The 17062-nt window shown below is 36.6% G+C and overlaps 1 protein-coding gene across 7 annotated transcripts in view; it reads right to left on the reverse strand.

Annotated features, from left to right (window-relative positions):
- LOC132645111 (uncharacterized) overlaps nucleotides 1-16449 on the reverse strand; it is a 30275-nt gene extending 13826 nt beyond the window's left edge. Inside the window, exons 1-16 of one of the 7 annotated variants that reach the window (XM_060361889.1) lie at nucleotides 16295-16449; nucleotides 14608-14688; nucleotides 12894-13027; nucleotides 12444-12554; nucleotides 12144-12194; nucleotides 11913-12013; nucleotides 10841-10934; nucleotides 7833-7964; nucleotides 7326-7589; nucleotides 7148-7226; nucleotides 6141-6229; nucleotides 5973-6056; nucleotides 5502-5576; nucleotides 5337-5384; nucleotides 4558-4653; nucleotides 4190-4419 (exon numbers count right to left, since the gene is read on the reverse strand). In XM_060361889.1, the coding sequence (XP_060217872.1) occupies nucleotides 4190-4419; nucleotides 4558-4653; nucleotides 5337-5384; nucleotides 5502-5576; nucleotides 5973-6056; nucleotides 6141-6229; nucleotides 7148-7226; nucleotides 7326-7589; nucleotides 7833-7964; nucleotides 10841-10934; nucleotides 11913-12013; nucleotides 12144-12194; nucleotides 12444-12554; nucleotides 12894-13027; nucleotides 14608-14638 (1619 nt within the window). In that variant the 5' untranslated portion in view covers nucleotides 14639-14688; nucleotides 16295-16449. The other 6 variants (XM_060361888.1, XM_060361887.1, XM_060361890.1 and 3 more) reach the window with 6 other exon arrangements.
- Nucleotides 16450-17062: the final 613 nt, after the last annotated feature.

The raw sequence follows: 17062 nt of genomic DNA on the forward strand, positions 1-17062 counted from the left end.
TTACTATGTCATCAACATAAACTATGAGAAGAGTGAGTTTACCCTTTAAATGTCGTATAAAGAGGGTGTGATCCGCATTGCTTTGTTGGTAACCAAAGGAGATCATTGCTTTATAGAATCTGTCAAACCAAGCTCTAGGAGATTGCTTCAATCCGTACAAGGCTTTCTTCAGTCTGCATACCTTTCCTTGACTTTGTTCAGTACCAAAACCAGGAGGAATCTCCATGTACACCTCTTCTTCTAAGTCTCCATGAAGAAATGCATTCTTCACATCAAACTGTTGCAAGTCCCAGTCAAGATTAGCTTCTAATAGTATTCATTTTTGCAACAGGAGCAAATGTCTCTTGATAATCCACTCCAAAAGTCTGAGTGAATCCTTTAGCCACCAATCTTGCTTTGAACCTTTCAATGGAACCATCAACTTTATGTTTTACAGTGAAGACCCATTTGCAACCAACCAACTTCTTGTCTGGTGGTGATGCGACAAGTTCCCAAGTCTCATTCTTTGATCCTTCATTTCTTCCATCATAGCTTGCTTCCACTTAGAATTTGCAAAAGCTTCCCTCCAATTCTGGGGAATAGACACAGAAGAAAAATACAAGGCAAAGGCTCTATAGGAGGGCGATAAAGAATTATAGGAAACAAAGTTAGATAAAGGGTGTTTAGTGCAAGATCTGACTCCTTTCCTACGAGCAATAGGCAAATCTAACTCATTAAGAAGTACAGATAACTCACCAGAAGAAGAAGGTTCGGCTTCGGCAGGTTGCATGATGGCTTCTTCTGCTCTATTTCTCCTTGAGTAAGTTATCAAATCAGGCCTATCCAAACGCCCAACAGTCTCCCCCTGAATTCTTTCTCTAATTTCACTTTCTCTTATGGCAGTAGTTTCAATAGTCTCCCCCTGAATTCTTTCTCCAATTTCACTTTCCCTTGTGGCAGTAGTTTCAACAATAGAACTAGGAAAAACCATCTCTTTTTCCTTATAATTCTCCCCCTGAAGAGGTGATGGTGTAATACTGAAATAGGTCTCAGATTCCCGAAAGGTAACATCCATACTGACAAAGAATCTCCTAGAAGGAGGGTGATAACATTTGTACCCTTTCTGTGTTGGAGAATATCTAATAAAGACACATTTAAGAGCTCTAGGTTCAAGTTTCCCAGAGTTCCTAGCGTGAACAAAGCAAACACACCCAAATATCTTTGGAGGAACATTATAGTCATTTTTACCCTTTAAAGCTTCTAAAGGACTCCGGAAATTAAGAGTTTTAAGTGGCATTCTATTGATGAGGTAGGCAGCTACTGGAATGGCATTCCCCCAGTAAGGCTTCGGCAGATTCATGGTAAACAAAAGGGATCTTGCTACTTCTAACAAATGCCTATTTTTTCTTTCAGCAACCCCATTTTGTGCACTAGTATAAGGACAACTAGTTTGATGGATTATCCCAAAAGACTCCAAGTAAGCTCCAAAAGTTTTATCCATGTATTTTGTGCCATTGTCAGTTCGAAATATCTTTATCTTAGCCTCAAACTGAGTACGAATCATCTTATGAAATGACTTAAAACAGGAGAAAACTTCACTTTTGGCTTTTAACAGATATACCCATGTCATTCTAGTGCAACAATCGATAAAAGTAACAAACCATCGACTACCAGACAAAGAAAGTGTTTGAGTAGGACCCCAGACATCAGAATGAATAGTCGAAAAGGAATTGTGCTTTTATTGTCACTCAGAGGATAAGAGTTTTTAGTGTGCTTGGCATATTCACATGCATCACAAGACAAAGATTCAAACTCAGTTCTAGAAAATAAACCAGGGTATAACTTTTTTAAAGCAAAAAAGATGGGTGTCCCAACCGTCTATGCCACTGTATTATTTCTCGGTTGACATCCTTATTTCCTACAAAAAAGGCCTGACCAGAGTCTCGAGTTCCATCGATCAAATATAAGCCATCATGCAATCTACCACTGCCAATCTTCTTCCCTGTATGAAGGTCTTCAAAAACACAATAATCAGGAGAGAATCTGACACTACAGTTTAGTTCTTTGGTGATAGCGCTAACAGATAATAGATTAATAGGAAAATCAGGCACATGAAGAATGGATGATAAGGTAATATCAGGAGTACAAAAGATTGAACCTATTCCAGAGACGGGGGTTAGGGAGCCATTGGCTATTCTGACATAATCCCCTTTGGGACTAGGAGAGTAATTTTGAAGGCCTTTAGAAGAGCCTGTCATGTGTCTATTTACACCAGAATCAATAATCCAACAATTAAGCTGAGCATTAAGCAATACCTGACTGCACATAATTGGGGCTAGCAACACTAGAAGAGTCAAGTTTGTTCAGAAGACTGCGAAGATGTTGAACTTCATCTTGAGACAAAGTCTCTCCAGAAGTAGTGTCACCCATATTATCTGGATGGGAAGGGTTAGAATAGGCCTACGACCCGAGAACTGAAAAAAAAATCCAGAAAAAAACCGCCGGAAAGTTGGCTGCCACGCCGGAATCCTAATTCCGGTGATCGAAAAAAATCAAAACTGATAGGGATAGGCTCAGAATGTTCCAACGACCCCAACAGAGAAAAATAATCCTGAAACGAACTGAACGGGAGGAGTTTTTTGTGCGGACAGCCACAAAGAGAGAGAAAAACTCAGACCTCTTTGATAAAACACGGAACCCTAGTGCTGCGAGGGAGAAAACTCACTTCAAAAAGGCAGCAATGGCTCTGATACCATGAAGTTTTTTAGCAAGAAGAAAGGGCTTCTTGTATTTCTGAATGAATATACAATCCATAAGAATGGGTACTTATACATGAGTTCTAAGACTAAATAAGAAAAGACAATATTACACAATCAATTCCTAATCATTTACATCAATACAATATATTCCTAAAATTAAGCTATCAATCTTAATCATCAATATCAAATCAACATCTCAATCTTAATCATTAATACCAAATCAACACTTACTCTATACAGAGGACAGACTCCAAAAGTCACTTTGAAGTTAAAGATTCCTTTCGTAAAACTAGAACCCCTTTCAAAGCACTATCTGATCTAGCAAACAAAGTATCCACCAAGTCTTGGTGTGCTATTCAGTATTCATACAGACTCGCTTAAGAAGGGTTAACCACTGAAGTTAGGTGCGAAAAAAGTTGGGCAAAGTAGGTCATATTCTTCACCTCACTTAAGCAGTGCTTTGCTGCAAGTACTAAGGCGGTCTATATGGGCAGAAAGGAACCAGAGATGCTTTGAGAACCAAGTGCTGCAATATTCAGAAGCTCAAGATGAACTGCTTAGGCTTTCTTTATTTTTGGTGTAAACAGGAGTTAGCAACTCAGACAGAAGATATCTACAATGTTTTAGGCAGTTTGTAACTAACAATAGCTATAGTAGCCTTTTTGTAAGTGAAACACTTTTGAGGGGGACTACACATTTTGTGTAGTATACCTGTGGATATTCATATGAATGTTACCATTATCAAGAAAAGGCGCAAAGGCATGTACTTCATCGCCCATGGGCTCTGTCCAGAAGAGAGCGAAACTGTCCAATAAATATTTCACCTAGTTATAAGTTTTTCTCTTCTTTTGTCTGCATCATTTTGGTTGGGGTTTATAGTTATTATAATAACTACATATATATTTTGTATCTTTCCCTTCAATTAGGCCTTCCTTCACTGAAGCCCGTGCTTTTTTCGCTTTTCACCTTTGATAACATGGGTTCAATTACAAATTAGGGTCCAGAGAGGAAAAATCACTAGCTTTCAAATTACATAACACCTCGAAACTGAAGTACCAGTTTTGATTCTTTTGCCATGGGCCCATGGCCAGCATAAAGGAAGTCATGCTGGAAAAAGTCTGCAATCAGATTTCTCTTTCTTTGGGTTGGATTGTTTCTTAAGTATATAGATAGACAGCTCAATTGACCATATTGCAATTTCATAACTTTCAAAAGATAGCATCAAATACAACAGGATACAAAAGCAATTAACGGCACTGTTACATCAACCTAATGATGCAAGCCCCAAAAGGAAGTAAAGTATTTAAATTATGCTATAAATCAGTCTTAAAATCAAAATGGCATAGAATCAAGACAGGCTAAGTTCTGAATTTTGAAACAGGGCATAGAATGAAGTTGTTCCCACAAAGAAACTCAATGTTTTAAGAAAGACTTTTGCAGCCTTCTATTACCTCGGAGCAACGGATCCACGCCTCCACTCAGCTTCCAGAGAGGGAAGGACAGCATGCTTGTGTACAGCTGTGCGGATCACATTTAATGCAATAGCACAATTTTTCTCTTGCTTTTCAAGGAAAACTGAAGGAACGTTCCCAAAGGCTATAATGCTCTGTACAGGGGTTATTGCAGGATCAAGGTACGGTTCTAGCATCTCAACAAGAAAAAGCACTTGCTGCTTAGCATCCTGAAATGATAAAATTCCAAAAAAGGTGCCAAATCAAACAGTTAAAACTTTACGGTGATTCTTCCCACATAAACTACAGAGCAATTGCATGATTCCCCTGAATAACAGTTGAACAGAAATTTTTAGTCAAAAGATTACCTTATATTTGACCAAAATATCATCCATAACCCCAGATAAAGCTAAGACAATATATTTAAGGGCTGCACGTGCACGAGCAAATGAGTGGCGAGCACCCTGATACACATTTTGGGCAAAGGTAAGATACAATGAAAACGGGATCTCAACAGCAAGAATATGCTAACAGCTAGAAAGGATCTTTGCTAAATATCCCATTTTTACCGCACTACCGTCACATATCAGCTATGACTTCTCTGTATTGGGTTCGTGATTGGTGTCAGTGCTATCAATTAGATATGCTTTTTATGTGCAAGGATTACAAAGATGTAGAGCATCTACCAGTAAACAACTGCAGTCAAAAGGCCAACCTTAAACCCTTTTGACTTGATTTGTCATCCAGCATCTTTATTAGAACAATGTTGACTGGTCTCCTCTGAACTCAATGATACAGTATATGAGACTAGAGAACAGATCCTGTTCAAGAAGCATTGTCTTCAAATATCTGTACTATGAGATCCTGCAGAATTTGTACTCTATCTGGCAGTTGCACTCATCAATGAAAAATTCATCTTCCTAGTTGCAAATCTCCACTAAATCAACTTTTTCTAGGCCTTTACAAAGAGATGAGAAATTATATAGGGATTTTGTTGCTGCATTAGGTACTGCACCAATATTCTCTCCATTATTCCTTGTGTTAAAAGTTAAAAAGGTTCATTGTCCGCAAGCAAGTGTTTACTAGTCAATCAGATAAGCACAAAAGGCTTACTCAAGTAAAATGAAATAATAATAAAAAGACACACCTGGATTATAGGTAAAAGGTCCTCCAAAAGCTCAAGTGCTAAGTCAATCTGTATTAAAAGAAACCTTAGAATTTTAGAAAATTTTCACAAGCAAGGTTGCAAGGTAAGACCTAAATTCTACTAGAGCCTACGCAGCCAGGGACTAAGGCTAAAATTTTGAATAACCTTTGCTATCACTTGAGGAATCCATGGAGCTAAGACACCAGAGCAAAGATCAATGAGCACACATGCAGCCCTCCCCTGCCAGTAAATGTCAAATAGATTTTCAGTAAAGAGAACCAACTTCAGAACAAGAAAGAACAGAATTAGATACTTAGTAAAGTATTATTTCAATTCATTTGTAACATCATAGAGTATAATATCGTTCTTCACTAGCTCTATATATAATTACATAACTGCATAGGAACCATGTTGAACGGTAACCAAACAGCAGAGCAAATAAACTTCGTTCATCTTCCCAGCTAAAATTCACAGGTAATGAAGCAAATGACAAATAAACTTGGTTAATCTTGCCAGATAAAAATTCAACTGATAACAAAGCAAAGGCTGGGAAAGACAAATGAAAAATGTTCAGCATTAACAAAAGTGCAGATATTGTTGACAGAAGGGAACCCAAAAGGAAGTGGGAGAACCTACATTTGATGGTGAAAATGATGATAGGTAACCTCCACAAGCACGAAGTAGAGGACGATAAACTGATGAAGATGAAGTCCCAACAATCTGCACAATAGCAACAGTAATGACACTGCGGTCCTAAATTAAAAAACAACCAAAACGAAGTTTATGATAAGATCATGGAACAACCTGGGACAGGGCTTTCTGTACAAAAGGTTGTTTCCACTGAGATAAATCGTCATCAATTGGGTCACTACTGTTGATACTAGGCCGAAGTGCTACAGATCATAAAAAAGCAAGAGAAAACAAGAGAAGGAAAAAGAATTAATAAATGAACTTGATGATGATCCACATCTTATATCTGACCCATGGGAGACTGACTGAAAAGTACTGGTCACTTAGAAAACACTTCTGACAGAGAGGAAAAAGAACTTTCCACAAAACCTTAAGGGGTCATTTGGTAGCTGGTTAGGATTATGCGGGTATTAGTAATGTAGGTATTAGTTATGCAGGGTTTAGTTATGCATATATTATTTCTTCGGATGTTGGTTTGTTATACTAAAAGTTAATAAAAATTATATAATTTTTAAAATTAAAAATTTGTTTACAATTAAAATTAAAATATTATATATATTTTTTACAAATATTATAATATTATAGTAATATATTATATTAAAAAATGATATAAAAATATTAGTTTAGACAGGGAAAGTAAATTAAGTGGTGAGTGATAAGGGTAATATCATCATTTCAACTTTTTATTCATGTATTAGTTATTCCATCTTCTACCCCGCATAAAATAATACATAGATTCCCTCATAACATATACATGTATTAGTTACGCGAACCAAACATTGTACTAATTTTACACATGAACAACTTTCTTCCTAACTAGCTACCAAACATGGTATAAGTATGCAGAAATTAATACATAAATAAAGAGTCTCTTTACTAGCTACCAAACAAGGTATAAGTTATGCAGGATTTTAATACATGAATAAAGGGTCTCTTTACTAGCTACCAAACGACCCCTAAGGTCTCAAACTAATATGCACTTGTAGTATAAAACATGTCAGTTTTTTTTTTTTTTCACAGTGACAAAGGAAAAAAGATATTTGATTTTGAGCAATTATTAAATCACCGACACAGACTATCAAGCTATGATTGAGTAATAATGGACTGCAAAAGCGATATACCTGGCAGCAATGCCTGAACTAGGGGCAATGCCAACCAAAAATCAGAAGCGTTATCTGCCAACTTGCTGCAGAGCAGAGGCTGTTAAAATCAAAATGTTGAATGTCAAAAGAAGAAACATGTAGTACACATATGACTACGGTGGTTTATCTGTAGCAGAAAGCTTTGGTTGTGATTGACCTTGGATACACAAGCATACAGCACATGTAAAATCCCTTCTTCAACTAGCCCAATATCTAAGATATTAGTGAACTTGGAGTCCCACTGATATTCTGGTATCTGAAATTCATCTCCAAACAGATCTGAGTAATCAGCAAAAGAAGCAGGAGTGCAAGGCTCAGAATGTGATCCTTCATCAGGCACTGAGGTTGTAATTTTACTAGAAGAAAGTGAAGCTTCTGGTGCTTTTATAGGCTCCAGAAACTTCGACAGAATCCAAGAGGCCTAGTTAAAAGACAAGAACAGAAATTAGTATAAAACTAAAGGCTTCTTTTATTCTCAAGAAACTTCAAAGAACACAGTTCTAAACTCACAACATTTTAGAAACAAAAGATGGAAGAGGCACAAGGAAATATTTTTATCTAGTTCAATCATGCTTTATTTTCTTTCTGTTATCTCCTCTAATTGCTCAGAGGGAAAAGAAAAGGACAATCTTTTTTTAATAGGGAGAAAGAGTAAGTGTATTACCACTCTGCAAATATTTCCCAGGTTAGAATCTTTGTAAGCTTTCCTTAGTAAAATGAAGATTGCATCTGGACGGAAAGCTAAGTAACAAGATGTAGGAAAAATCAAGGATGCCATGTTGCGTGATCTCCTAGGCTGTCATGACAAAATATACAATTAGCCATCAGCCGTGACACATAAGCAAGCAATGTAACCACCTCAGCGAAAACTGTGCCTATTTTTCTACATGTCAACAACATGGCAGTAACACTTGATTTCTTTCCACGATGACCAAAACCGGTAATAGACGAAACAATAGAGCACATTTAAAGACCCTCATCAACAGATGAAACATGTAAGCAACTGTATGAAATAAAGCATAGTATAAGTTCCTAAGCTGAGCCTGCAGAATTACAAAGGCTGGCAAAGTTCTTTTCTATATAGAGGTTAAGAGGATCAGAAATAAAAATAAAAATGACTGATAAAAAAGAACAAAAAATGAGACTTACCCGAGCACGATACAAAGTTGAACCCCAGTATACATCAAGTGTTGTGCCAGAAAGTGGAGTAAGCACATAAATATGAAGGAAAACCTCCCCAAACTCCAAAGGATGCAATAAGTCTACTTCCCCCTCCACTCTTATAAGAGGCATTTTCACACACCGAAAATAAACATTACAAGAATATAAGGATAGGGTCCATGAATACAGCATACACACATACACTTGGACAGAAAAGGTGATCATGTCAGAATTTGGAAGCCAGCCAAATCCCTTCTGCTTTTCAAATTATTGCCAATAAAAACGAGGAAGGCTAGCTAAGCACTCCACTGCGGGAAGAAGGGGAGTTACCGTGTTTTGGCAAATGAGAGGGAACACATGCAAAATCTCCATTTTACTTTTTTAAATGACGGTAATAAACTACAAAACACGTGCTAAATTAAGAAGATGAATTCCATTCATGTGCACAGTGGGATGTTGTCTCTAAGAACTGCCCTGCTTTTTCCCCACCTAACTCCCAACGGATGTATCCCACCCGGCCACCCCCTATGAGTGGATTCTGCCATTTAGGAGTGAGTAAAATCTTTAAACTTTCTAAGGCAGATTAGCCTTTCTTGTATTTCAGTTTTTCTATTTATTATTTATTTTTTGATAACCGTGGTTTCTGGGTTAGCTTGCACGCACCTTCATCTTTTCTTTTCATCTATTCCAACCTGATTAAACTTTGCTGCTTTATCTTGTTTCTTTATATGTGAAGTCATGACATGCTCAAACGAAGAGTACAGAGAAGGACAGGATAAACAAAAAAAAAAGCCTAAACAGGAAATGCATGCCAGTTGCTTTAAGGTCTATTAACATTATATCATAGAGATACAACCTCAAGAGAACCACACCCCAAAAGCTAGCTATTGAGGTAGAAGAGTCCAAGGCTATATAAGTCCCACATCAGTTCCCCATTTAACCGATGTGGGACTGAAGTCCCATTTCTTGCAATAATATCATAACAAAACAACCAGGCTCCGCATCCATCGTCGTCTACGGCTGTGCGCTAGACCATTTCTAGCCCCGAGATAACACTGCAATACCAGCATCACCATCCAAGGCACGACGGGCACCAAGAGCGGGGGGTGGCTCTGGTACCATTGATACAACTTTAGGAGAACCACATCCCAAAAGCTAGCTATTGAGATGGGAGAGCTCAAGGCTATATAAGCCCCACATCAGCTCCCCATTTAACCAATTTGGGACTCAAGTCCGATTCCTTGCAATAATATAATAACACATAGAATATTCATTTCGCCTAACACCATCGCAATGACAAGAAACCAATCTTTTGACAAACTGAAGTTTGAAGCATGCTTTTGCTCAGAAGTCTTTGGCATTGAACTCAAGCCATATATGCTGCATAAGAACTAGCATAGCGCAATTTTGTTAAGAAAAAGGACCTTGGTGAGAATTTTTCAGGAAGCAGGTATTATGTTGACTACATCCTATACAAAAAACCGGTGTGGAATTTTAACACTTCTTTACGGCTAGGGCTAGACATCTACGACGTGTAGTAATAAGACATGGGTGGCCCAAGATTGGATACTCCAACATCAAGAATGGGTCTGGCTCTAATACATAGGAAGAAAAATGAACTTTGGACCTCAAAAGCAAGCTCATTAAGTAGAAATGTCCAAGAACGTATAAAGAGATTACAACTTTAACCTCAACCAATGTAGGATTCTGATCCATGCATGCCCAAGGCTAGACATAGGGACGTAAATAACATAACATTGAGGCCAACATAGGATTAACCCAACATCAGGGATAAGCATGGATTTAACTCTAATGCCATGTTAAGAAATTGGACCTTAAACCTAACTCAACCCAAAACTAGCTCAAGTGGTAAGGATTGTCCAAGTTCAAATAAGGAGACTACAACCTATACACTTAACTAATGTAGGATTTTAACATATCCCCAATACTTACGGCTAGACATCTAGATCATATAGTTAAATAATATGGGTGGCCCGATATTTGATATACCAGTAATAAGAACATGTCTAGCTCTGATACCATGTTAATAAAAATAGTCCTTAAATCTAACTCAATGCCAAACCCAAGGGAGGTCTCAGAAATTATCCCCCTTTTTTTTTTTTTTCTTTTTTTTTTTCAAGGAAATTGGTAACTGAGAAATTATCCCCTTCTTATTTTACAAGTTTACATCTTAACTACCTAATCAATAGTAGTATGATAGTATAGATGAGAATTGTTCATTAAACAACTATATGAAGATGCTTTTTTTGGCCCAATATGCTTAATGGGAATTGGTCCATTATATGTTCAGCTTGTTAAAGTAAAGGTTCCTCTTGTTTTCTTATCGATATTAAAAAATAGGCTAGAGATTAACAATCAGGGTAAGAACACTTTCCTGTCAAGAGTACAAGGAGGAAAGTCCTACTATATTTCCTTTACACAGTTACTTATGAGGTTACATTTCACAAACTGAATGGCAAGAAAAGCAGAGGAGCAGTACCCTATGTGTACCTCAAAATTTGATGATACAGTCAAAGCTATTACAAATTGACTGTTTCTTGAAGCTTCAGATTCTGAAATACTGCCTAGTGACCTTGCCGTTTCCCTGCTTAAGCAGAAACAACAACAGTGAACGAATAAATTGTTACCTCAAGTAATGAAGCTTGTATAATATTGACATCTAATACTAGAGAAATGAATATTCCTTCACTGAAATCAAGGTTGAGAACCATCTCGAAGAGGTTCAATAATAAAATCACCAATAGCGAATGGTACCCAAAAGATGTGGACAAATCCACAATAAGAGAATTTTACCCAAATGAATAGGCAATCCCCTTTCAATAATTAGTAGCACCAATATAGCAGCTACCAAAGGGTTCATAAAAAAGTTAATTTTATACAAGATAATATCTATAGAAGGGGTATGCAAGATTAAGGCTTCATTCATATGTTTCTCTCACAAAATGACATTTTATCAGTTTTACTCTCCATTTTTGGACATAGACACACAGCACTTATCTTTGCTTAGGAAAGTGAATATTCTGAACTTAATCAAAGATCAAGCAATTTGTTAAATCTCTCGCTTTTTCTTTCCCCTAAAAAATATATTTGACCAGCCTGGGCAAGAGCTTGTCTCCACGGAATCAATAACATTCCGGAATGTTCAGTATCACCACACTTTTCCCTTTCTATTAGCCAAGGCAACACCAATCATCATTACAAGTGAGCCTAACAGTAGTTTTGTAAACCTGGCAAGAACACCTCCAAACAATAATTTTCCTGTATCACAGAGTAATAATTTTTTAAACTGGAATAAAAAGTAATGATAATTTACTAGACGAGAAAATTAGATATCTTGTTTATCATTATGTTAATGAGTTCTTGAATGCTAGGAATAAAGCCTTAACCAATGAAAGCACTGAATCAGATCATACATCTCCAAATTCCAAAAGAATAAAACATTTTAAGGGGGGAAAAAAAAAAGATACAATTGTCACTGTGCAGAAGATAGCTAATAATCAAGTAATATCTTTGATAAAAGCCAATACAGACAATACCTTGCACGAGAAATCAGGATACCAACCTTTCCTTTACAATTTGAAGAATTGGGTAAAGGGGACCAGCAAGCATTGCAAGAAAACGTGTAGCATGTTCTGCAGCTTCTGAAAAGCTGTTAAGATCAGCCTGCACGATATAACAGAATTCTCAACAGAACCACGTAATCCACCAAAACTACGCTCTACCAGCTTGCCACATTTCATATTTCAGAATAACAAAGATGCTCCTATGTCTATACTTGAGATTAAGGAAATACCTCTAGTTGGGGAAGGAACATTCCAAGCCGGTTTGTGATATCTTGAAGCAGCTATAAAATCATAGGTTAGACAGAAAGAGCTGAAATATTTACAAACATGCTTGCATACATCTAAATAAGTAACATATCAATGCTCATCAAGACAGCAATCCAAGAAGTTTTATCCTTAACAAAAAGGATAAGACTTAAGGAATGATGTGCCACAGCACAAATTTATCTGACAATGACAGCGGTCAAGGTTCAGGTATGCATCTTACAAATAATATGTGCAAGCAAAGTTCAGCAAGACCTATCTTTTACCTGAAGATGCATATCATTATCGTCCTGCTTGCTTGATATTATTTGGGGTAGCAAGTAGTTGACAATCGGTTGAAACTCCGGTTCAAGACCAGTAACTGTAATACCAATCAACTGCACAGCAGAAGAGAGGGAATAAGTAAGCGATGAAATTAGAGCCCCGAACTTAACTAGCACCAGCTATAACAGCAAGCAACCAACAAACTAGAAAAAAGATGAAGAGAGTAAAAGTCAAGCCCAGATCTGTGCAATAATATCTTAATTTCCATTTTCCTTTATGTGTCATCTAAGGGTAGACAGTAGACTGGATATTCTTTCATATTTTTGTGAGTAATATGAAATATGGACGGTGACATTTATATAAACTGTTGCTGAAGAACAAAAATAGGAGGGAAGGAGTCAAACACAGCAAAAGCATTATTAAACTCAAGACAAGCCCCAAAAGAAATTCACCTGAACAAAGAAAATTGCTATAGGGCTCCCTCGCAAGCAAGATATCCGAACATAACGGCATGGAGTATAGTTCATAGGGTACATCATGTCCCGCCGAGGGGCTTCACAGCGTGGGCGAACTTTCGGAAATGTCTCTGGCTATGAAGAACACACAAACAGATAATCAAGAAAACAGGCACGGTTAATCAAGGGGAGAATTCTTATGAGAAATATCTGGAAGCTTCACAGCCATTGAAGTAAAAAACTGCTATAAAACAAATAGCCATTAATAATCAGCAAATGAAGAAAAGGATAATAACTTTGATGAAAAAACTTGTTCATTAAAAAAAACATTTATGAAAAAACTTGACAAAAATTTCCAACAAAGCAGAAAATGTTGCATTATAAAATGTAAAATAATAGTAATGGGTCATTTGGTTGCTGGTTAGAGAGGAGTTATCCATGTAAACTAGCATAATTTTGTACATTGTTTGGTTACAGAAATGGAGGAAATAATCTCCACATATCTAGCACAATCTCTTTTCCACATAACCAATACATGCATAATTTATGAGGAAATCTATGTATTATTTTATGCAAGGCAGAAGATGGAATAACAAAACCCTGCATAACTAATCCCTGCATTACTAATACCTGCATGACTTAACCAGCAACCAAACGACCCTTAAGTGGGGGGACATAATTACTGCATTGTCCAGTCCACTAATCTTAAGTAGAGAGTGAAAAGCAAACTAAGCGACACTTACTAGAGGTTAAGTAATTTTCGAATGTTCTTCATGCACTAGGCTCCAGCTTACAATCAAGGGGCCAATTAAAAACCTATAGCACCTCCATAATAATTCTTTTCCATAACCGAGAAATCCCTGAGAGCTGGTAGCACATGTCCCGAAACTAGGTGGATAATGGGCTTGCTCCGGTACACCTCAAAGTATAAAATGTTTTTCACATTCTGCCCGAGGAGCAACCACAAGCAACTTCAAGGAAGCTCTTGGAGGTTTTTCAGTAAAGAAGAAATTATTTGTCATGATCTTTATTGGACCATAAACCATCTTTCAGCAAAAGCCATCAACCACTAACCTCCACAAGACCCACCCTCTCCCCCGTGGCACACCTTTATGAGTACTCAATCCTTTTAGTCCAAAAGTGAAGACAATAGTTTTCCCTCTATACAGGGTACTAAAGTAGCTTCGGTTAGTAGAAAAGGAACCTTTCTTAGTTTGGTGAAACAAGTCAAGGTGATTTTGGGTCTCATCACAATATTTATCAGACATCTTTGGTAGGAGGCTTTTGGAAGCAGCCACTTGGAGGGATACATCTTCCTTTTTTAACCCTTCCTTTTTAATCATAAATACTGCTTATATAAACTAGATAATAAATGCTGCTTATATAAACTAGATCCTTTTCTGATAAAAAGTAGAACCCTTCCGATAGATCTTCTGGGAGATGATTCATTCAGAGAGGACGATGACTATAATTACTGATTATGCAAACCACCTTCACACCCTCCCTAATCCCATCCTGGCTGATAAACAAGAAAAAATGCAAGATAAACTAGCAGTATACAAGACATATACAAGAACTCAATGGGAGTAACATAATGGCAATCATAGAGATTCTAAACTTCAAACGCGTTCATATTGCACATATATGTGAAACAAGAAAGAAAAACTTCAATCAGTACGATCATTGATGCAAAGATATCTTTATGCCAAACCTTGTAACGCAAGCCAGCTGAAATTTCCCATTCCAGCACAGACTTATTGTATATCCTAATATGTGAAAGCAGGCAGGGTTCCTGTATTGACAAACATGATGACACCAAAAACTACCATCAGTTAACTCCAAAAAATAGTTATCAGTAGGAAAAGGAAATAGGCGTAACAATATAAAATGACACCAGCAGTCAGTAAGCTCATCTACCTAAATCAGTTAAATGCTTAAGAAAGCAAACTTCTGAAGCCAGTAGTTTAATCATTTGTTGCAGGTGAAGTTATCTAAAAGCAAACCATTGACCAGCAACACTTGAACATTCTAAGAGAAATATTCATTATTAACTGGTGCATTTTCTGAGTACAAGAAGAATTATTTTGAGCTTTAGGCTTCTATTGAGCAAGCATTACAAGGATGGTCGTTTAAGCACCACGATAACTGGTCATCTACGTAGCTTATTGGCTATGGGTTCAACCGAACCTATTATTTTTTACACGTAACATGAATATATATGTGAAAAGACACTAAGCCAAAATCCATCTCAGGGCAAGAAAATAAAGCAACCCCCAATTTCCACTTAAGCCATTAGAAGGCAAAATTTTAACTCGAAACCAGATCCACCTTAAGACGAGCCAGTTAAGCAAACCTATATCCACTTAAGCCATTTAAAGGCAAAATTGTCACTTGAACCCAAACTGACCACATGACAAGCAAATGAAGCAAACTCAATTCAACTAAAGCTATTAGAAGCCATTTTTTTTCACTTGAACCTAAAATTCACTACATGAAAAAGAAAATGAAGCAAACTTATTTCAACATAAGCTACTAGCAGCCAGTTTCTTCAATTGAACCCAAATTCCACCCCATGAAAAGATATTTAAGCAAACCAATTGAAATTAAGCAATCAGGAGGCTAAATATTCGCTTGAACCCCAAATTCACCAGATGACAAGTAAATGAAGCAAACCCAATTCAAGTTGAGCTACTAAAAGCCAACTGACACTTGAACCCAAAATTCACTACATAACAAGAAAATGAAGCAACCCAATTCAACATTTAGCTACTAGAAGCCAAATTTTACACTTGAACCAAAAATCCATCAAATGAAATTAAAAAAATAAGCAAACCCAATTAAACATAAGCTATTAGAAGCTAAAATTCTTCACTTTAACCAAAATTCATCACATGACCAGCAAATGAAGCAACCCCAAATCCAACATAAGCCACTAGAAGCTAAAAGTTCTAACTACACATTAAAAAAAAAAACAAGAAATTAGAAAGATACATACATCCAGTTCGAGCAAAATCCATTCTTTAGTATTAGTACCAGTGGACCAGTGATTTCTGAGGTCAGGATCAAGTAAATGAAAAGCCTTTTGTGAAGGTAATTCTCTAGACATACCCTTTACTTTATTCAGGTGGGAAAAAGGAACAACTTGATAGTTGGGGTGTGAAATTGGCGAAAAGGTGATAGTTCAGGTGTTTTTTTTACCATTAACTCTAAGAAATAAGCAAACCCAATTAAGAACATAAGCTATTAGAAGCCACAATTTTTCACTTTAGCCCAAAATTCATCACATGGAAAACAAATGAAGCAACCCCAAATCCAACATAAGACATTAGAAGCTAAAGTTCAAACTAAACAGTAAATAAATATTTTAAAAAAAAAAAAAAAACTGGAAAGATACATACATCAAGTTCGAGCAAAATCCACTCTTTAGTATTAGTACCAGTGGACCAGTGATTTCTGAGGTCAGGGTCAAGTAAATGAGAAGCCTTTTCCCATTAAAAAATATGGTTACTTCCTTTGCATCGTTTATGTGTTTTATTTTCGTTTTTTGTTTGTTTAAGAAAGAATTTCACTTTCCATATTTAGCAGTAACCGTTTAGTTTCAACATCTTATATGGCATGTTTAGGACCACAAGATTCAAAGACATTTTGGCACGCATATCGTTCATTTAAGACCACAAATTCAAGTTTTTCTTGCTTTCTTTCAAATTCAAGTTTTTCTTGCTTTCTTAAACTCTGCTTTAAGTTAAACTAAGACATATAAATTAAAATAGAGAGAATATAATTTGTCTCATTTAGATGTGTGATTACAAACCAAAGTATATTTTTGTATCAAACCATGCGACCATTTAGAGTTTACAAGATAAATAAAACGGAAAAGGTCCAAAAATACCCCTAACATATGGGAAATGACTCACAAATACTCTTCATCCACCTATTGGTCCAAAAATACCCTTCCATCCACCTATTGGTCCAAAAATACCTCCAACCTATTTTTTTTTGCTCAAGAATACCCCTCAAACTAACACCCTAATTTTGATGGTATTTTTTCAATTTTAAAATGCCACGTGGCTTGTTTTGATTGGCCACATATATTATTTAATTTAAAAATTAAACCCATATATGAATTTATCTTGTTTTTTCATTTAGTAGCAACTGGAAAATGGTGT

The sequence above is a fragment of the Lycium barbarum genome, chromosome 6, assembly GCF_019175385.1.
Source record: "Lycium barbarum isolate Lr01 chromosome 6, ASM1917538v2, whole genome shotgun sequence".
NCBI classification, from domain to species: Eukaryota; Viridiplantae; Streptophyta; class Magnoliopsida; order Solanales; family Solanaceae; genus Lycium; species Lycium barbarum.